Genomic DNA, 23,140 nt, shown 5'->3' with positions numbered 1-23,140 from the left:
GTCTCGGTTTATTGAGTCATATTGTGTCTGCATTTCAAAAAATGACAATAAATAATATTTTATGTAACTGGTTGTGTGTCTAGGTGCTGGACATTGCTTCTTCTGAAAGTGTGTGTGTACATTTTGTATGGAAATAATGATAATGATTATGAAGGTGAATAAACCACTATTGCTATACAAACTAATGTAAATGTATTATTTGTAGTTACTGTATGTACAGTACAAGATTGTGATTTTATAAGCTTTAAATTTCTCTCCACTGAAAACTGTCATAACAAGGTAATAACAATGACAATGAAGTTTATTCTTAAATGTTTACACTTCACACCTTAGTAAAAAAACTAAAATGATAAAAGTAATAAGAAACGTTGAATGAAGCATTTCCTTAAATTTGAGTAAAAATTGTGCTATAACTTTGTGGTAAAAACAATTAAACAAATATATTTCAAAAAATCTAGCAAACTTATATTAAGTGTATATAAATGAATTGGATTTATTTGCGTAACAGACATATGCAACAAAATGTACTTGCTACAAGGTTATACATTTTTTACAGCATCATACCCAAGAACACTCGAGGCTATAATCGCTGCCAATGGCACATCAACCAAGGTCTGAATACTTATGTAAATGTGAATTTCAGTTGTTTAGTTTTTTTGCAAAAATGTCTTAACTGTTTTTGCTTTGTCATTATGCGCTATTGTGTGTAGGTTGATGAGGTATTTTTTTAAATCAATTTTAGAATAAGTCTGTAACAAAACAAATGTGGAAAATGTAAGGGATCTGAATACTTTCCGAATGCTCTCTATACAACAACATGTACAGTGTTGACCCAGAGGATAGCGCTTAAAGTATTAATTAAAACACTTGTTGCCAAAGTGGTCCTATGAAGTAATAGTATAATAGAATGGAATAGACCAGAATAGAATAACTAAATCAAGAAGGATTCTATTGTTCTTAGCCATATATATTCTCATAAGTTTGATTGTTTCAGAAACATGACATATAAAAACTATAGTTATATAAAATGAAATTGGACCACGAGGCTGACTATTTTCGGAAATATAACGTTTTTGTCAAAGTTCTTGTAATCAGATTCAGTTTTCTGAAACGTAAAAAATATTTACAATTTTACTTTACAAATGTAAGTTTAAAAAGATTTTACTTAAAAAATATTGAACTATTTAACAAAACAAATATTTCAAAATATTTACTGGGTCCTTCTCTTATTCATCATTGTTTAAAAGGCTAAACTGACCCTAGATCAGCAATCCTACTCAAAGTAAATGACATTGGATAAAAGTGCCTGCTAGATGGCATATATTATTATATACTATTATAAACCAGGTAGTTTGGGTCCTGGATGCTGATTGGTTGAAACAGCATTTTGCTGTATATCAGACAATATACCACGAGTATGATGCAAAAATACTTGTTTACATTTCTATTGATGTTGGTAACCAGTTTATAATAGCAAGAAGGCACCTCAGGGGTTTGTGGAGTATGGTCAATATACCACGACTAAGGGCTGTATCCAGGCAATCCGCATTGTGTTGTGCTTAAGAACAGCCCTTATCCGTGATACAGCATATTGGCCAATATACCATACCTCCTTTGACCTTATTGCTTCATTAAACCACTACATTTTAATATACTGGTCCAGATATACAAGGTTTTTGATGAACTTGTTGTGTTCAGGTCTTCTTGGTTCTGGTTTTGTTGTGTTCAGGTCTTCTTGGTTCTGGGTTTGTTGTGTTCAGGTCTTCTTGGTTCTGGTTTTGTTGTGTTCAGGTCTTCTTGGTTCTGGTTTTGTTGTGTTCAGGTCTTCTTGGTTCTGGGTTTGTTGTGTTCAGGTCTTCTTGGTTCTGGTTTTGTTGTGTTCAGGTGGTCTTGGTTCTGAGTTTGTTGTGTGCAGGTGTTCTTGGTTTGGGGTTTGTTGTGTTCAGGTGGTCTTGGTTCTGGGTTTGTTGACTGTTCTGTAGATCTCAGAGGTGTCCTCCTCAGCTGCTTGTGCCGCCGTGGGTCTGAGGAGAGAGAAACAGAAATGATGCAAATCTGTGTCCCAAATGACAGCACCTATACCCTTTATAGTGACCAGAGCCTATAGGGCTCAGTAGTGCACTAAAGAAGGAATAGGGTACCATTTGGAACGCACTGAGAACAGTTCCTCAAAATCATCATCACATCACTCCGTCAATATAGACAGGTCATAGCAATGACCTTGTCATGAGATGTCCATTATTGGGTTGGTAGTTTAAAATAAATCTTAGGGATAGCCCCCTTTTTTTCAATTTTCGGCTAAATGACATACCCAAATCTAACTGCCTGTAGCTCAGGCCCTGAAGCAGGGATATGCATATTCTTGGTACCATTTGAAAGGAAACACTTTGAAGTTTGTGGAAATGTGAATTGCATGTAGGAGAATATAACACAATAGATCTGGTAGAAGAAAATACAAAGAAAAAAACCAACCAGTGTTTTTTTACCACCATCTTTGAAATGCAAGAGAAAGGTCACTGTTAAATCCATCACTCTGGTTGTAATTACGATAGAGTCCACAACATGGCAGCAGTGTATGTGCAAAGTTTCAGATGGATAACTTGGAGTATGACTGATCCTCAAGACTTTTAGTGTGAAGTCCCCAGGTACATTTGGGCAAATCGTGAAGGAGACGTTCGCATTCATATTCCATTTTTCTGCAAGAATATCGTCAAATCTGTATGCTTGGACTTTGATTTAGCTTTCCAAGTATTACTAGCCATATTATAAGTTCAACATCTGCAAAACAACCAGTTTTCAAAACTTCATAACTCTGAATATCCTTATAATTTTTGTCCAAAATGAAAAGGCATGCTGTCGTACAAGGTTAGAAGCTACATTTTACGACATATATATAGTTTCCGGATACTCCTGTAAAGCCCAGCTCATTGGCTATCTAGCTAGCTTTATTTGACCCTATTTGGTGCTTATTTGACAAAGGTACAGTTGTTCAAGTGATGGCCGTCCACGTGACCAAATATTGTGTACTATAGGATATACTAGACCCCTAATGAAATAGTAAAATCTTGTTTCCTTCTAGGATCTCTGAGGAATATTTACTAATGTGATTTGACTCGTTCAAACAACGTTTAGGGTGAGATTTTCACAGATTATTTTTTTTGCAAATTGAACGAGTGGAAATAAAAAAAACGATAGTGTGTGCTATATCCTGTTGGGGCTACAGGTTAGCAATGAACCCCGAGCCGGGATTGCTAACAAGGCTGGAAATTCAAAACATCAAAAATCTAATAATTTCAATTTCTCAAACAATCAACTATTTTACACAATTTAAATGATAAACATCTCCTTAATCTAACCACATTGTTCGATTTTCAAAGAGGCTTTACGGCAAAAGCATAAAGTTAGATTATGTTAGGACAGTACATAGCCACAAAAGTACAAACATCCATTTTCAATTCAAGGTCAGGCGTCACCAAAAGCAGAAACCAGCTTGAATTATGCACTAACTTTTGTCAATCTCCATCAGATGACACTCCTAGGACATTATGTTATACAATACATGCATTTTTTGTTCCATCAAGTTCATATTTATATCCAAAAACAGCATTTTACAGTAGCGTGAAATTCAGATTTTTTTCTTCTCTGAAATGCTTCCGGTGAACATAACAAAATTACTATTCGAAAACATTGGTAAATTATAATATTGTCATTCAAAGAATAATATATTATCATCTCGTAATTGCTACCGAATGGCCAGATCTCAAAATAACTTTACTGGGAAATCACATTTTGCAATAAACGGGGTGCTATGCTAAGAACAACAGGCTATGCTATACAGTTAGCATCATCTAAAATCGATAATAACATTGTAAATACCCCCTTACCTTTGATTATCTCCATCAGAAGGCAGGATCCCAGGTCCGGAAGGCATTCCAGGTCCGGAACAAATGTGGTTTCTTTTGACAAAGTTCATAATTTATGTCCAAATAACACCAAGTACTTAGCGTTCATTATGCTTTTCGGCGTGGTAAAATCACGCCGAAAAGCTAAAAAAACCTAGTAAATAATCTATTTATGTTCGTTCAAACATGTCAAATGTTGTTTAGCATTAATCTTTTGGTCCATTTTTAACGTTAAACATCAGTAATATTTTCACACAACCTATCCTATGTCTAGATAAAAAATGATGACAAACTCACGTTTCTCAGATTTATGCGCAGGCGCAAAAAAATGAACTGATGACATGTCAACTTCCTTGGATTCTAATTTGCTCTCTGTTTATCATAGACGCTTCAAACAACTTTATAAAGATCGTTGACATCTAGTGGAAGCCGTAGGTGTTGCGAAATGAATCCTTTCTCACTATGGTATCTATAAAACAATGACACTAAATAGTACAGTCACAAAATTCACATTTTTTTGGATCTATTTTTCACAGGTTTTTGCCTGCAATATGAGTTTTGTTATACTTACAGACACCATTCAAACTGTTTTAGAAAATTCAGAGTGTTTTCTATCCGAATGTGTTAATAATATGCATATCCTAGCTTCTGAGTTGGTGTAGGAGGCAGTTAAAAATGGGCACATATTTTTTTCAAAATGTCTCAATACTGCCCCCGAGCCCCAACAGGATATGGACCTTTTTAGGATATGAAAAATGATTTTATCTAACAAAACGACACTTCATGTTATGTCTGGGACCCTTTGGATGATAAATTAGAGCAAGATTTCAGAATGTAAGTACACATTTCACCTTCAAAGGTGAATTTATAAAACCTATCACGTTGAAAAAAGGGTTTTGTTGTTAGGAGCTCTCCTCAAACAATAGCATGGCATTTTTTCACAGTAATAGCTACTGTACATTGGACAGTGCAGTTATATTAACAATAATGTAAGCTTTCAGTCGATATAAGACACTTCTATGTACCAACATTTGTTGTTACTCTAAAATCTGCGATCTTGATATAATGCGCTGCATGATTTACAACTGTCCCATTGACGGAACGCCGATCCTTAAGAAGTTGGAAATGACATCACTAGGGGTCAACTGTTTTGGTTATTGATGGCATGTCCTACAATAAGCAGCAGCATATGAATGACCTTAATGCAGAATATGCTCACCGGGTGGTAGCACTGGGGGGATTGAATTTCACAGCAGCGTACTGGACATCCTCGTCCTGCTCCTGGGGTTGAGACAGTTGGACGGTGGAGTACAAAGCTCTTCCTGGTTTTTGGAGGGAGAGAAGTGAACGTCATCCTGACTCGACGGTGACCACTGTCTCTGCTGCATGGCCATGCCTAAGACATTGTCATACAGGGGAGTAGAGTCTCCCTGATGGAGAAAGAGGACAGACAACATGAGGCGTGGAAATGTTCCACAAAGAATACATAGTCATCACAGTCATCTTCTGATTCCAACAGACTCACCTGTCCCTCGTCTGCTGTGTCTCTTGTTTCTATTGTGCCAGAGGTGGATTTGGAAGCCTTCTTCCTGTTTTGGACAATAATTAATTAATTATTAATGAATGAAGTTAGTAACAAATCGGAGTGTTAAAAAGCAAAATGTTCACTCACCTGAACCACATGAATCCAGAGAGACAGAGGATGAGAACCAGAACAACCACTATGATTCCTACAGCTGCAGTCTTAATTGAGGTATATTTCCCTATAATAAAATATGGATTAAATGAGTACATGGTATGTTATAAACTGAAAATGAAAATCATATTAAAGGCTTGGGAATCTTAGAAGCCAACACAAAAGTAAAGTGGAATAAGCCAAAGTGTTAGAATTTAGATTAGCTTGAAACATGTAATTGTGTATTTTGAATATTGAAGATGAACCTTTACCTGCTACAATGATCTTCAGAGCTGTGGAGTTCTCAGATGCTATTTTATTCCTGGCCTCACAATAGTAATGTCCACTGTCCTCAGAGCTGATGGTGGTGATGTTGTAATTCTGTCCTGACAATATTGGTGAGGTTACATTCTTCTTGTACCAGGTGTAATTCTGCACAGGTGGGTTGGCATCACTGCTGCAGGTCAGAGTCACTGAACTGCCCTCCACTATTTCACCAGAGGGACTGACTGACACTGAGGTGTTCTTTGGGCCATCTGGTGGACAGTATGAACCAATACAGTGTTTTAAAACAGTGTTTTACATGAGGAGAATTATGCAACTTGGAGGTAAACTCAGCAAAAAAAGAAACGTCCTCTCACTGTCAACTGCGTTTATTTTCAGCAAACTTAACATGTGTAAATATTTGTATGAACATAAGATTCAACAACTGAGACAAAAACTGAACAAGTTCCACAGACATGTGACTAACAGAAATGTAATAATGTGTCCCTGAACAAAGGGGAGGTCAAACTCAAAAGTAACAGTCAGTATCTGGTGTGGACACCAGCTGTTTTAAGTACTGCAGTGCATCTCCTCCTCATGGACAGTACCAGATTTGCCAGTTCTTGCTGTGAGATGATATCCCACTCTTCCACCACCTGCAAATGCTCAATGGGATTGAGATCCGGGCTCTTCGCTGGCCATGGCAGAACACTGACATTCCTGTCTTGAAATCACACACAGAATGAGCAGTATGGCTGGTGGCATTGTCATGCTGGAGGGTCATGTCAGGATGAGCCTGCAGGAAGGTTACCGCATGAAGGAGGAGGATGTCTCCCTGTAATGCACAGTGTTGAGATTGCCTGCAATGACAACAAGCTCAGTCCGATGATGCTGTGACACACCGCCCCAGATCATGACGGACCCTCCACCTTCAAATCGATCCCGCTCCAGAGTACAGGCCTCGGTGAATCGCTCATTCCTTTGACGATAAAAGCGAATCTGACCATCACCCCTGGTGAGACAAAACCGCGACTCGTCAGTGAAGAGCACTTTTAGCCAGTCCTGTCTGGTCCAGCGACAGTGGGTTTGTGCCCACAGGCGACGTTGTTGCCGGTGATGTCTGGTGAGGACCTGCCTTACAACAGGCCTACAAGCCCTCAGTCCAGCCTCTCTCAGCCTATTGAGGACAGTCTGAGCACTGATGGAGGGATTGTGCGTTCCTGGTGTAACTCAGGCAGTTGTTGTTGCCATTCTGTACCTGTCCGCAGGTGTGTTGTTCGGATGTACCCATCCTGTGCAGGTGTTGTTACACGTGGTCTGCCACTGCGAGGACGATCAGCTGTCCGTCCTGTCCCCCTGTAGCGCTGTCTTGGGCGTCTCATAGTATGGACATTACAATTTATTGCCCTGGCCACATCTGCAGTCCTCATGCCTCCTTGCAGCATGCCTAAGGCACGTTTTTCAGTCAGTAGAAAGGCCTCTTTAGTGTCCTAAGTTTTCATAACTGTGACCTTAATTGCCTACCGTCTGTAAGCTGTTAGTGTCTTAACGACCGTTCCACAGGTGCATGTTCATGAATTGTTTATGGTTCATTGAACAAGCATGGGAAACAGTGTTTAAACCCTTTACAATGAAGATCTGTGAAGTTATTTAGATTTTTCCGAATTATGTTTGAAAGACAGGGTCCTGAATGTTCATGATTGTATGAGTGAAATATAAATATATGTGATTCTCTCATCAAAAGATGAGATGGTTAGGTGTACTTACACTGAACGTCTACAGAAATTGTAGAAGAGTTGAGACCTCCATATTCATTCTCAGCCTCACAGTAGTATTCTCCACTTTCCTCAGAGCTGATGTTGGTGATGAGGAAGGTGTTTTCACATCCTTTCAGTGAAGCTCCATTCTTCTTGTACCAGGTGTATTTGTCCACAGGTGGGTTGGCATCACTGCTGCAGGTCAGAGTCACTGAACTGCCCTCCACTATTTCACCAGAGGGACTGACTGACACCGAGGTGGTCTTTGGTTTACCTGATAGAGAAATGAATGTCCCAAAGTGGTACTGTCACAATACTTTCATTTTGAGTTTTTAAAATATATCTGTTAAACCACACGAGTACAAAATGGAGAGGATCTGCAATACTTACACAAAACCATTAGAGGAACAAGCTTTGATCTTTTGCATCCAACTTCATTCACTGCCACACAGTAGTATTCTCCTCTGTCCTCAGGGCTGATGTTAGTGATGCTGTAACTCCATCCATAATGTCTCATTGAGGTTTCAGCTCCATTCGTCTTGTACCAGATGTAAATCTGCACAGGTGGGTTGGCATCACTGCTGCAGGTCAGAGTCACTGGACTGCCCTCCTCTATTTCAACAGAGGGACTGACTGAAACAGAGGTGTTCTTTGGACCATCTAGTAAAGGATTTAAAAAAATATACATTTAGGGCTAGATTCTATGAGATCTGCGATAGCCGACACACGCGTTGAGGTTGTTTTGGCGGTGTGGTAGATGGAACTGCATTGGAGCTGTCAAATCCACAAGTAAATCCCGCCACTATACCTAAAGAGCACATTGCCATTGGCTGCACAGAGTCGTATTAAGGGAATTCCCATGCAGCTTTGTTTACAAGTTGGAACACTGGAATGTGAGATGTAATCTACACCTCAGTTAGGCTTATTTTAATTCATGATTTTAAATGTGAGCGTCATTATTTCTATATTGCCCTTCTTGTTGTGGACTTCTAATGGGAGTGGGATGGGTATGTCTTCATGATAATGATCAAGACCAGCTGGGAAGGGTATGGCTTTGTGATAATGATCAAGACCAGCTGGGATGGGTATGGCTTCATGATAATGCTCACCAATTAGACAGCTAAAACACAGTTACATCTCCAACACCGCCAAAACATCAGCTATGTGAGCGTCGGCTGTCGCCGATTTACACTGATTGAATCTAGGCCTAACATGTGCCTTATTCTATGCTTTAGGACCAATGCCGTTCAAATGGTTGATACATTTTAGATGTTAGTTTCTCCAATATTCCAACACTGATCTGTACTTTACTCACATTTCACATCAATGTTGATTGACTCAGACCTCCCTGTCTTCATCCCGTTCCAGGCCTCACAGTAGTACTCTCCAGTGTCAGATGATTTGATTTGGTTGAAGACGTGCTGTGGTCCTGTGTTCACATAGGAGAACTGATTGTGACCTCCATTCTTCGTGTACCAGGTATAACGCTTCACAGGTGGGTTGGCATCACTGCTGCAGGTCAGAGTCACTGAACTGCCCTCCATTATTTCACCAGAGGGACTGACTGACACTGAGGTGTTCTTTGGGCCATCTGGTGTAGAAGAAACATGAGTTCAGTCAGAGAACTATCCAAAAGATTATTCACTTACACAAAACAGTAAAATAAAGAGATTTGCGCTATGATATGGTTTAGGATTAATGCAGTTCAAATGATTGACTTCATTAAACTGATTCCAACACTGAGCTGTACTTTACTCACATTTCACATCAATTTTTATTGAATCAGACCACCCCGTTTTAATCCCATTCCAGGCCTCACAGTAGTACTCTCCAGTGTCAGATGACTTGATATGATTGAAGACATGCTGTGGTCCTGTGTTCCCATAGGAGATAGACTGATAGCCAATCTTCTTGTACCAGGTATAACGCTTCACAGGTGGGTTGGCATCACTGCTGCAGGTCAGAGTCACTGAACTGCCCTCCACTATTTCACCAGAGAGACTGACTGACACTGAGGTGTTCTTTGGAGCATCTGATAAAAGACCATTATAAATTCCACAAATTAACTTTAACAAGGCACACCTATTAATTAATTTAAATGCATTCCAGGTGACTACCTCATGAAGCTGGTTGAGAGAATGTCAAGAGTGTGCAAAGCTGTCATCAAGGCAAAGGGTTGCTACTTTGAAGAATCTCAAATATAAAATACATTTTTATTTTATTTTATTTTATTTAGGTTACTAAAATATTCCATATGTGTTATTTCACAGTTTTGATGTCTTCACTGTTATTCTACAATGTAGAAAATAGTAAAAATAAAGAAAAACCCTGCAATGAGTAGGTGTGTCCAAACTATTGACTTGTACTGTATATTATCTTGCCTTTCTGAAAACATTAGATTTAGCAAATAAAGTAAACCTGTAGATTTTACAGGTCAGTTTGAAATAATTACATTCACATTGTGAAAATACATATTCAGAGATGTGAATATTAAAATGTTTCTTGATTCATCATAATTTAAGCAGTTTAAGTATGACCAAAATGTTAAAGATGTACTTACACTGAACGTCCACAAATACAGGGGAAGAGTTGAGACGTCCATATTTATTCTCAGCCTCACAGAAGTATTCTCCTCTGTCCTCAGAGCTGATGTTAGTGATGCTGTAACTCTGTCCTGATGCTTTTGGTGAGGGTACATTCTTCTTGTACCAGGTGTATATGTCCACAGGTGGGTTGGCATCACTGCTGCAGGTCAGAGTCACAGAGTTGCCCTCCACTATTTCACCAGAGGGACTGGTTGACACTGAGATGTTCTTTGGGCCATCTGGTGGAAAATAAACAATAGTTAAGTCAGAGAACTATCCAAAAGATGATTCACTTACAAAAAAACATTAAAATAAAGAGATTTGGGCTATGATATCGTTTAGTATAATTCAGTTAAACTTATTGATTTCATTAAACTGATTCCAACATTCCAACACTGAGCTGTACTTTACTCACATTTCACATCGATGTTGATTGACTCAGACGTCCCCGTCTTAATCCCATTCCAGGCCTCACAGTAGTACTCTCCAGTGTCAGATGACTTGATATGATTGAAGACGTGCTGTGGTCCTGTGTTCCCATAGGAGATAGACTGATAGCCAATCTTCTTGCTCCAGGTATAACGCTTCACAGGTGGGTTGGCATCACTGCTGCAGGTCAGAGTCACTGAACTGCCCTCCACTAATTCACCAGAGGGACTGACTGACACTGAGGTGTTCTTTGGGTCATCTGATAAAGGAGCAATATAAAGTCATTAACATCTTGGTTATAGCATTATCAAATCAAATCAAACTTTATTTGTCACATGCACCGAATATCTTGGCTTTCTGAAAAGATTAGATTTAGTGAATAAGGTAAACTGGTAGATTTTACAGGTCAGTTAGAAATAATTACATTCCCAATGTGAAAATACATATTGAGAGATGTGGATGTTATATAGTAAAATGTTTCTTGATTTATCATAATTTTAGCAGTTTACAAGTATGAGGAAAACTTTAAAGATGTACTTACACTGAACGTCCACAAATACAGGGGAAGAGTTGAGACGTCCATATTTATTCTCAGCCTCACAGTAGTATTCTCCTCTGTCCTCAGAGATGATGTTAGTGATGCTGTAACTCTGTCCTGATGCTTTTGGTGAGGTTACATTCTTCTTGTACCAGGTGTATTTGTCTACAGGTGGGTTGGCATCACTGCTGCAGGTCAGAGTCACTGAACTGCCCTCCACTATTTCACCAGAGAAATTGACTGACACTGAGGTGCTTTTGGGGGCATCTGGTAAGGAATAATGTGTGGAAGGGGTTATCATGTAACAATAGTGCAATCAAGACCTTGCATCAGTCATCAGACGAATCAAAGGAAACATGACATTGACAGGTCAGAGAACATTAACTAGTCAAAACATTAAAAGAAACACATTTGGAAAGATGCTTTACGTGACCAACCAGATGATAAACACTGGTTGTCTACACGTCTCAAGACTGTGTTAGCCCATTGCGCTAAAAGCTAGGTATTAGCGAGTGGTTGTAAGCTTCAGGTAAGGGTTAGGCTTCTCATTATGCAAGCGTAGTTCACTGAACCACCTCCACTTTATATTCCCTAGGCCTCCACTCTTCTGGGAAGGCTTTCCACTAGATGTTGGAACATTGCTGCAGGGTTTTGCTTCCATTCAGCCACGAGAGCATTAGTGAAGTTGGGCACTGATGTTGGGTGATTAGGCCTGGCTCACAGTCGGCGTTTCAATTCATCCCAAAGGTGTTCGATGAGGTTGAAGTCAGGGCTCTGTGCAGGCCGATCAATTCTTCTACACCGATCTCGACAAACCATTTCTGTATGGACCTAACTTTGTGCACATGGGCATTGTCATGCTGAAACAGGAAAGGGCCTTCCCAAACTGTTGCCACAAAGTTGGAAGCACAGAATCGTTTTGAATGTCATTGTATGCTGTAGCGTAAGAATTTCCCGTTCTGTGAGCTTGTGTGGCCTACCAATTAGTGGCTGAGCTGTTGTTGCTCCTAGACATTTCCTCTTTACAATAACAGCACATACAGTTGGCCGTGGCAGCTCTAGCAGGTCAGAAAGTTGACAAACTGACTTGTTGGAAAGGTGGCATCCTATGACGGTGCCACATTGAAAGTCACTGAGCACTTCAGTAAGGCCATTCTAATGCCAATGTTTGTTTTATAAACCTTTCAGCAATGGATGTGGCTGAAATAGCCAAATTCAGCAATTTGAAGGGGTGTCCACATACTTTAGCATATATAGTGTATGTAGGGTTAAATTGAATACGAAACGGGATAGAAAATACACAGTAGCAGCAGCGTATGTGATGAGTCAAAAGACTGCAAAAACGATCAATGCTGATAGTCCGGGAAGCTATTTGGTTAACTACAGTATTTAGGAGTCTCATGGCATGTGGGTAGAAACTATTCAGGGTCCTGTTGGTTTCAGACTTGGTGCATCAGTTCAGCTTGCCATGCGATAGCGATGAGAACATTCTATCACTTGGGTGACCAGAGTCTTTGATCATTTTTAGGGCCTTTCTTTGTCAATGCCCAGTATAGAGGTCCTGAATGGCAGGGACCTTGCGGGTAGATGCCAAACAGTTACCATACCAAGCAGCTGCCAGTCAAGATGCTCTCAATGCTGAAGCTGTATAACTTTTGGAAGACCTGAGGGTCCATGACAAATCTTTTCATTTGTCGTGCCTTCTTCAATTACTTACAGTGATGTGGACACCTAGAAATTTGAAGCTCTTGACCCGCTCAACTACAGTACAGCCCCGTCGATGTGGAAGGGGCTTGCTCAGCAATCCATTTCCTGTAGTCCACCTTCAGCTTATTTGTCTTGCTCACATTGAGGGAGAGGATATTGTCCTAATCACTAATCTCCTCACTATAGGCTGTCTCATCGTCATTGGTGATCAGGCCTACCACTGTTGTGTCATCAGTAAACTTAATGATGGCGTTGGAGTTGTGTGAGGCCATGTAGTCGTGCGTGAACAGGGAGTACAGTAGAGGACTAAGCATTCACCCATGATGGGCCCCTGTGTTGAGGCGGATGGCGGCTGTGTTGCTACCTACCCTCACCACCTGGGGGCGGCCCGTCAGGAAGTCTACAATCCAGTTGCAGAGGGAGGTGTTCAGTCACAGGGTCCTGTGTTTAGTGATGAGCTTGGAGGGCACTATGGTGTTGAACGCTGAGCTGTAGTCAATGAACAGCATTCTAACATAGGTGTTCCTCTTGTCCATGTGGGAGAGGGTTGTGTGGAGTGCAATAGAAATTGCATCAGCTGTGGATCTGTTGCAGCGGTATGCGAATTGGAGTGCGTCCATTGTGTCTGGGATGTGATGTGAGTGATGACCAGCCTTTCAAAGCATTTCATGGCTACAGATGTAAGTGCTACAGGGCAATAACAATTTAGACTGGTTATTTTGGGGTTCTTGGGCACAGGGACTATAGTGGTCTGCTTGAAACAAGTAGGTATTACAAACTGGGTCAGAGGGAGGTTGAAAATGTCAGTGAAGACACTTGCCAGCTGGTCCGCGCATGCTCTGAGCCCCATAGCCGTCCGGCCCGGTGGCCTTGTGAATGTTAACCTGTTTAAAAGTCTTACTCACATCAGCTACGGTGAACGAGATCACACAGTCATCCCGAACAGCTGGTTCTCTCATGTATGGTTCAGTATTGCTTTCCTCAAAGCGAGATTAGAAGGTATTTAGCTCGTCTGGTAGGTTCACGTCACTAGGCAGCTCGCGTCTGAGTTTCCCTTTGTAATCCGTGATAGTTTTCCAACCCTGCCACATCCGGCGAGTGTCAGAGCCGACATAGTACGATTCGATCTTCATCCTGGACTGACGCTTTGCCTGTTTGATGGCTCGTTTGAGGTCGAAGCAGGATTTCTTATAAGCATCTGGATTAGTGTCCCGCTCCTAGAAAGTGGTAGCTCTAGCCTTTAGCCCAGGATGGATGCTGCTTGCAATCAATGGCTTCTGGTAGGGATATGTACGTACAGTCACTGTGGGGATGAAGTCGCTGGTGCACTTATTAATGAAACCAGTGACTGATGTGGTAAACTCCTCAATGTTATCAGATGAATCCTGAAACATATTCCAGTCTGTGCTAGCAAAACAGTCCTGTAGCTTAGCTTCCGCTTCATCAGACCACTTTCATATTGAGCGTATCATTGGAACTTCCGTTTGAGTTTTTTATTTATATAAGCAGGAATCAGAGGTATAAGAGTTATGGTCAGATTTGCCTAAAGGAGGGTGAGGAAGATCCTTATATGCATTTCTGTGTGTGAAGTAATGGTAATCTAGAGTTTTGTCGCCTCTAGTTGGACATCACCAGCCATGAGAACCATTACCTCTGGATGTTCTTTTTCTTGTTTGCTTATGGCCCTATACAGCTTGTTGAGTGTGGTTTTAGAACCAGCATCGGTTTGTGGTGGTAAATAGACAGCTACGAAAAATATAGATGAAAACTCTCTTGGTAAATAGTATGGTCTGCAGCTTGGGGTATTCTAACTCAGGCGAGAAAGACTTCCTTAACATCAGAGAACACGTACCAGCTGTTGTTAACAAAGACACCGACCCCTCCCCCCTTTTCTTATCCGAAGCTAACATTCAAACACTGAGCTACTCACATGTTTTACTCACATTTAACATCGATGTCTAAAGATGGAGACCTGTCTGTACTAATTCCATTCGAGACCCAACAGTAGTACTGTCTAGTGTCAGATGACTTGATTTGGCTGAAAACCTGCTGTGATTCTGTGTTCCCATAGAAGATACTCTGATAGACACTTCCATTCTTGTACCAGGCATAACTCTGCACTGGTGGGTTGGCATCACTGCTGCAGGTCAGAGTCACTGAACTGCCCTCCATTATTTCACCAGAGGGACTGACTGACACTGAGGTGTTCTTTGGGCCATCTGGTGTAGAAGAAACATGAGTTCAGTCAAATAACTATACAAAAGATTATTCACTTACACAAAACATTCAAAGGAACCGATTTGGGCTATGCTATGGTTTATGGATTAATTTACATTTAAACTGATTCCATCATTCCAACACTGAGCTGTACTTTACTCACATTTCACATCGATGTTGATAGACTCAGACCTGTCTGTCCCCATCTCATTCCGGGCCTCGCAGTAGTACTCCCCAGTATCAGATGACTGGATGTGACTGAAGACATGCTGTAGTTCTGTGTTCCCATAGGATAAAGACTGATAGTGGGCTCCATTCTTCTTGTACCAGGTGTATTTGTCCACAGGTGGGTTGGCATCACTGCTGCAGGTCAGAGTCACTGAACTGCCCTCCACTATTTCACCAGAGAGATGGATTGATGCCAGTGTGTTCTTTGCGCCATCTGAATGACAGAAAGAGTGTAAGTACATGCAGGAAGGACCTAAGTGATGATGTTATTTAGTAAAGAATACAATAAAAATCCTCACATTTGACAGTGAGAGTCTCTTCAGGAGAGGGGAGATCCTCAAAGCCTTCTACAGCACAGGAGTATCTGCCTGCATCCTCACTGCTGACTGGGTTGAGGATCAGGCTGTTATTTTGGTTGGTGAGACGCTGGCCTTTCTTGTACCAGATGTAGGAGGGGTTGGGGTTATCAATCAGAGTACAGACGGTCCTACAGGCCAGTGTCACTCTCTGTCCCTCTGTCACTGTGGCAGGAGTCACCTCCACCTGCAGACCTGAAAGATTGTGAATAAAGAGTAAATTACATTTATTTTCTCTGGCTATTTTCTCCTGTTATTATGCCAGATAAATACAACATAAATCAGTTAATGTATACAGTCTTAGAAAAACAGGGTTCTTCGACTATCCCCATAAGATAACCCTATGTTGGTTCCAGATAGAACCCTTTTCTGTTTCAGGGAGAACCATTTTGAGTTCCATGTAGAACCCTATTGTGGAAAGGGTTCTACATGTATCCCAAAACTGTTCTTCAAAGGGTTATGCTATGAGGACAGCCAAATAACCTTTTTAGGTTCTACATAGCACCTTTTTTTCTAAGAGTGTAGAATATACAGTACACACAAAGTGCAGTACTACCTGTGACAGACAGAGTTGTTCCAGAGAAGGTATATCCCCATTCTGCATTAACTGTTTTAAATCTGAACTTGTACTCAGTTGAGTCTCTTTCCCTAAGGTCTGTGATTTTTAGAGTGGAGTCCTTGTCTGTTTGCCGATGGTACTTCACACGATCTGCATACTCTGGGTCCTGGCTCAGATCGTTAGTTACACCAGACTCCCATTTGCTGAACCAGGATACTTCTGTGACGTTATGCCAACTGGGATGTGTGTAAAAGCATGATATGTCCACTGTTGACCCTTTCAAAGAGCAGATACTCTGATGGGTGTAAGTCACATTCATACAGCTCTCACCCTGAACACCTGAAACAAAATGAAGCTGATCAATTCCTGAAATGGTAATGACACTAAATGTTTTGGACAGATTCATTTAAAATTCAAATTAAATATAGACATATATCTCCACTCAGAAATAAAGGTTTAGATTTGTTGCTAAAAGGGTACAACCACTTGTCTCTGGGGTGGTACCCTGTAAGGTTCTCCTTTGTACTTTTAGTTATAGGTGGTGATACCATAGCTCCGAGGCATGGGTAGAAATAGCTAAGCGGTGTATTTCGAAGCAGTGTGCCGATGCCTGTATCACTTTATCAGAAGCATATGATCAATGACGTCCGAATCTTCGTTTCGTCGAACAACCACCTGGTTAGTTTGGTATTGGTTTGGTAGAAGACATAAAGGCTGCACTGGATACGCTATATGGGGTGTGGGGAATCAACAACAATCATTTAGCTGCTTTAAATCATTTGGACCAGCAGGTGCCACTAGTGTACCCTCTGTTAATCAAAGCCTTGATTTATGAAACTATTTTCGACAATTGGCTGAAAAACCTCAATACTTCAGGAACCTTTGTTTCCCCATTACTAGTTATATTCAGGGGCAGATTTAGGTATAGGCGACATGGGCAGCCGCCCGGGGCGGCATCTTGCCGGGGCGGCACGGGGAACCCGCACAAAACAAAAAAACAAAAAGAATAATTGGAATGGTGACATTTGCGCGATCGGTTTTCTATCACTCATTTGCACGTCACGTCAATGATATCATGTCACCGTGTGGGACTGTGGGTCAATTAACCTTGTCTGAGTTGCACACCTCTAACTTTGTACAGTACTAATGCAATTAGTAGCGCACTTAGTTGTGTAATTTAGTTTGTGTTTCTTGTTTGAAGTACAATAGTGTAATAATCAGGTTATCTTCTTTATAAGTGTGTTATTCTATTTGTGTATTTGTGTGATATAGGATTTGTGCAATTTAGTTTTATTTGTCAGTTTTTTTGTTAGCAATAGGGTAATAGTGTAATCATTTGATTCTCTTTTTTATTTGTATTTAAATACTACAATTTGTTTCTATTTGTCTTTGTTACTTATTTTTGTATGTATTTTTTATATTTATATCGTTTTAAATGTTATGATTGTATATTTGTGTAATTCCAAATGTCTGAATAAAAATTACAGTTAGCCCAGGATGGTGTTTTTTGGGGGGGGGGGGGTCCACCCATGAAGCCATACAAGCTCGAACCACCACTGGTTATAGGTACAGTACCAGTCAAACGTTTGGACACACTTACTCATTCAAGGGTTTTTCTTTATTTTTACTATTTTCTTCATTGTATGATAATTGTGAAGACATCAAAACTATGAAATATCACATGGAATCATGTAGTAAACAAAACAGTGTTAAACAAATCAAAATATATTTTATATTTGAGATTCTTCAAAGCAGCCACCCTTTGCCTTGATAACAGCTTTGCACATATTATTCTACAATGTAGAAAATAGTACAGATAAAGAAAAACCCTTGAATGAGAAGCTGTGTCCAAATTTTTGACTGGTACTGTACATGATTGTACCCCAGTTCATAACACAGATAGTACCTTTCGCCACAGGTACAAAAGCATTGCAAAGCCATTTGTTCCTTGTCTGTGGCAAAACTGTACCTCTACCATAGATCACTTAATATTAAACTGGTACAACACTTCCACTCATGGGTGGCCAAAAATAACTATCTGAACACCACGCACCCACTAAGCCACGCCTCCAATATAATTATCCAGTTTTTGAGTGAATTGTAGAGTTACTTGTTAGTGACGGAGACATGGTTGTTGAATTCATACATTTTCAGTCCTGAGTTCCTAGGCATATATTATTAAAATGAAACTCTTTATGACAATACATTACATATCTCATGAGGCCTTATTTTGAGGACTAGTTTTACTCTAATACAGTGGCTTGAAATTTGTGGTTTACAGGCCACATCAGGCATGCAAGTAGGCTTGAAAAAATCAAGTAACTTTCCCCAAATTCCCAGATTTTAACAAATTTACTCCCGTTTCAGAAATCTTCCAACCGGGATTTCTGAAAAAGCTGGCTTGCATTGTGATTTGTCATTCCTATTGGAATCCAGCCAGAATTAGGATATCCAACAGTTTGATTATTATTCACACGCCATTTGCATTCATAATGACTGTCAGGTTTAGGAACATTGTGAGGAGACTACCTAAACCATTTAAACTGGAATAACCATTTTAGTGACGGGTGAAAAAAATCTAACAAAGCTGAATGGATTAGTTTAGAAAAATGTACGTTATTTATTTTAGCACAGCATAAGATTAATCTGTGTAGCATATGATTAATCAATCCATCAATGTACATGCAAAAACACAGATACATGTATATATATCTTTTTTTTTGATCAACCTGCAGTAGAGCATGCTGGGAAATATAATGATGATAATAATGATGGTACAAATTTGCCTTTTTAGAGTGCCACCCTAGTAACAAACATCTACCTCATTTTAGTTGGCAAAGATTCATAATTGTACTTTTAACCGTATTTAGGGTACACAAAATATGTTTGTACCCTGGGAAACAGAAATGCACCTTCACATTGTAGACCTTTATTTGAGAGTGAGAGTGTGATGATTCGGTAACACTTTACTTGACACCCAGTGTCCTAACACTTTATAACACAGTGATAACCATGTCATAATATGTCATAACAGCTGACATAACTTGTCATAACCTGTCATAATATGGAGAACACTGTCATGACGCATATATTGACACCTTTTATGACATATTGCATTACTTTATGGCTGGATATGACACCTACAGTAACATTTATTCAGTTAAAAAAATTCCCTGCCAAGAAGTTTCCTTTCATTTCAAGTTTCATTTCAAGTTTGTCTCTTAAATCCTTTGTTGTTGTAATGAATTATTTACAGTCATGTTTTTTTCCATCATATTTTCCATAACTTGCATTATGACCATCCTGTGTCACTTTACTTGGATGAAGAAAATACACTTTATGACACTGTCAAGAAGCGTTATGGCCATCATAATCACATAAGCCAGATAGGCCTGCCACGTATATGCCCTTATATCAGTCATCAGTCAAAAAGAGGGTGTCTTATCCTGCTCCTGAAATCTGCCCCTGCATTCATCCCAGTCATCAGCAACAGAGCATTGGGGTAGGTGCATGTCTGACATCAGTATGTGCGCAATTACAATGATCATTTAATATGGTCAATATTTATTTTTTGATAAAGTAAAGTATTACCGATTATTGTACCTTTATGTTTAAAATATGGGGTACAAAAATGTATCATTAAACTCTTTATCCTCACATGTACCCTAAAAGGTACCTAACAGTATCATGTGAGATCATTATGTATACCTTTGAAGGTACATTATGTGTATTTTAATATTTTTGTACCCCAGGGAAACATACTGTATCCTTATTTTCTAAGAGTGTATGATGTTATCATTTCTATGTAATTTGTCCCTTCTCATTGGCCTTAAATGATTGATACTTGTTAAGTAGAGAACTAATTGCATTCACACTCACACACTGCAGGAGCTTGGAGATCCTCATGGCCTTTTACAGCACAGGAGTAACTGTCTGAATAAGAATTATTGACAGAGTATTGCAGGGAAGTAGACTCATCTAGACGTTGTCCGTTCTTGTACCAGATGTAGGTGGGGTTGTCAGTCAGAGTACAGGTGGTGCTACAGGTCAGTGTCTTCTGTCCCTCTGCAGCAGCAGTCACCTTCACCTGCAGGTCTGAATGAAGAGAGAACAACAACATAAAAGAACAATACTTCCACCAAATTTGTATTTATGTAACCTTATTTTACTAGGCAAGTCAGTTGAGAACAAATTCTTATTTACAATGACAGCCTACCAGGGAACAGAGGTTAACTGCCTTGTTCAGGGTAGAACGACAGATTTCTTTACCTTGTCAGCTCAGGGATTCGATCCAGCAACCTTTCAGTTACTGGCCTAATGCTCTAACCACTAGGCTACCTGCCGCCCCAATACTACTAGAGATAAAGTAGTTACAATATAGAATAATGTTATGTAAATATAGTACTAACAGTATATCTTAATGTTCTGTAATACTACCAGTATATTATACAATTCTGTAAGTGTAGTATTACCAGTATATCATCATGTTCTGTAAGTGTAGTATTACCAGTATGTCATAATGTTCTGTAAGTGTAGTATTACCAGTATATCATAATGTTCTGTAAGTGTAGTATTACCAGTATATCATAATGTTCTGTAAGTGTAGTTTTACCTGTGACAGACAGAGTTGTTCCAGGGAAGCTGTACCCCCATCCTGAGATCTGTGTGTTGAATCTGAATTTATACTCAGCTGAGTCGCTCTCTCTCAGATCTGTGATTCTCAGGGTGGAGGGAAGGCTATCCAGGGCCCGGCCTGCATACTCTGGGTCTCTGGTTAGGTCCTCAGGGGCCGACTTATCATTTCTAAACCAGAATGTTGTTTTGATCGGATGATAACTGGAGTAAGTACAGGATATGTCCACTGATGACCCCTTCAAGGCACAGATACTCTTGTCGATGTAAGTCACTCTGTTGCAGCTCTGATCCTGAACACCTGAAACATAATTACAAGAAGGCATTATTTATACAATACAATCATGAGCTGCAATAATTGTGTTACAGTTATGTTAGATAACTGTGAGGACTGTTTAGCAGACAGAATAGATATACTTGAAAAGTTATACTAGAATACTGAGTTGAATCCACACTCACACACTGCAGGAGAGTGGAGATCCTCATTGACTTTTACAGCACAGGAGTAGCTGTCTGCAGCATCAGGGTAGACTGAATAGGGAGAAGTGCTGTCAGTTACTATCTGTCCGTTCTTGTACCAGATGTAGGTGGGGTCACCAGTCAGAACACAGGTGGTGCAAGTCAGTGTCTTCCACGCTGATACAACTGAATACGGAGTCACCTGCACCTGCAGATCTGGAGGAGATCACAACACATCACAACCATTAGTCATCTGACATCTATTCTAGTCACATGGCATTTCTTTTTTGAAGACAAAACACTACAATTTCCAGAACTAAATTGACAGAAGAATATCACTGTACCTGTGACAGACAGAGTGACTCCAGGGTTGCCAGTAAATCTCCCTCCAGTCTGATCTGTTATGAATCTGAACTTGTACGTAGCTGCGTCACTCTCTCTCAGGTCTGTGATTCTCAGAGTGCAGTCATTCTTGTTATCTTTATGATACGTCACACGAGCTTGGTAGTCTGGGTCATCACTCAGACTAACAGGATTCCCCTTAGCATCATTTTTAGTGAACCAGAAGGTTGATGTGACTGTACCTCTGGGATATGTGTAAGAGCAGGACATCACCACTGTTGACCCCTTCAAGGTACAGATACTCTGAGGGGTGTATGTCACACTCCAGCCATCCTGACCCAGTACAACTGAAACACACAGTCACACAACACAAGGATATTACATTAAGCAAAGGTCTATTGGCTTACACTGACAGTAGGGTTTGTCCACACTTTGTTGCCGTACTGTAGTTGCTGAGTTGAGTGTGAATGGAAACCACACATAAGCATCACTCAGTGAGGTGTGAAAGATAAATGCCTAACAGACGATGTCACTGAACACAACAGAATAACATTAAGATAACATTACTAAAACAGTATGAATGAGACCTTACCTGCTACAGACCAGAGAAAGACCAACACACTTCCTGCTGTTCTCAAGGCCATTGTTGCATCTCCCACACTGCAGTCTTAGAAACATAAACAACAACTCACTCTATAGCTGGTGAATAACTCCACCTGATACATTAAAACAGTCCAGGGTCCATATTCACACATTGTCTCAGAGTAGACTAGGAGAGCTGATCTAGGATCAGTTTAGCCTTTTAGATCATTATTATATGGACCAGGGGGACCTGATCCTACATCAGCACTCCTACTCTGAGACACTTCATGAATACAGGCCCTGATGTAACAACCTAAACACAGCTCAAAACTAAACAAAAAGTTAAATGATTCAGTATGTCGTACCACGTGATTTATAGCTAAACATAAAATAATAACAATGATAATAATAATAATAACCTAAAACACTCAACTATATAATATACTGTAGCGTACTTACAGAGTGAAGGGGAGAGGTCTTGTACAGTGGGACAACTTACTGGCGTAGCAGGTCATAGAAACAAGAAGTGTGAGTTCTGTGGTTGATTGACACGTTTTTAAAGTAGCCTAGTCAGGAATTTAAGACGACAACATGCATCAACAGCATGTCAGAAAAAAGATGTACTGTATTTTATGTATCTAAATATAAAATGTGACCACATAGCTAGTTGCATTTCTTCATTTGTGCCTAAAAAAAATGACAAGAGGCAAAATGCAGCCCATTTTCAATGTGGTCTTTATACAGATCCAGTACAACGTGTTGACTGGAATGTACATGGTTTCTGAACCCTCATACTACCGACTGGGGTCATTCTGACCCCAGAGGCATATTTTTTATCATAGCCCGTTTATTAAATTCTTCACATTTTTCATGACTATGTCAATAAACTTGTTCTTAATACATCTTAA

At 40.0% G+C, this 23,140-nt stretch overlaps 1 protein-coding gene across 1 annotated transcript; it reads right to left on the bottom strand.

The window, feature by feature from the left end:
• Nucleotides 1–283: 283 nt before the first annotated feature.
• Nucleotides 284–22,768, bottom strand: LOC106591490 (basement membrane-specific heparan sulfate proteoglycan core protein). Its single transcript, XM_082966617.1, has 22 exons — nt 22,692–22,768; nt 22,243–22,317; nt 21,653–21,997; nt 21,309–21,524; nt 20,830–21,150; nt 20,097–20,312; nt 16,215–16,556; nt 15,602–15,853; nt 15,238–15,516; nt 14,801–15,076; nt 11,154–11,417; nt 10,599–10,871; nt 10,159–10,422; nt 9,358–9,630; nt 8,914–9,189; nt 7,989–8,258; nt 7,609–7,872; nt 5,850–6,113; nt 5,575–5,665; nt 5,428–5,491; nt 5,122–5,332; nt 284–2,024 (listed from the first exon to the last, which is right to left on the bottom strand). The coding sequence occupies exons 2-21, from the start codon at nt 22,292–22,294 to the stop codon at nt 5,150–5,152; spliced, it is 4,785 nt and encodes a 1,594-aa protein (XP_082822743.1). The 5' UTR covers nt 22,295–22,317; nt 22,692–22,768; the 3' UTR covers nt 284–2,024; nt 5,122–5,149.
• Nucleotides 22,769–23,140: the final 372 nt, after the last annotated feature.

This window comes from Salmo salar, chromosome 02, assembly GCF_965601325.2.
Source record: "Salmo salar chromosome 02, fSalSal1, whole genome shotgun sequence".
Lineage (NCBI taxonomy): Eukaryota > Metazoa > Chordata > Actinopteri > Salmoniformes > Salmonidae > Salmo > Salmo salar.
Note: the sequence above shows the minus strand (reverse complement) of the source record. Positions and strands in the feature narration are given on the sequence as shown.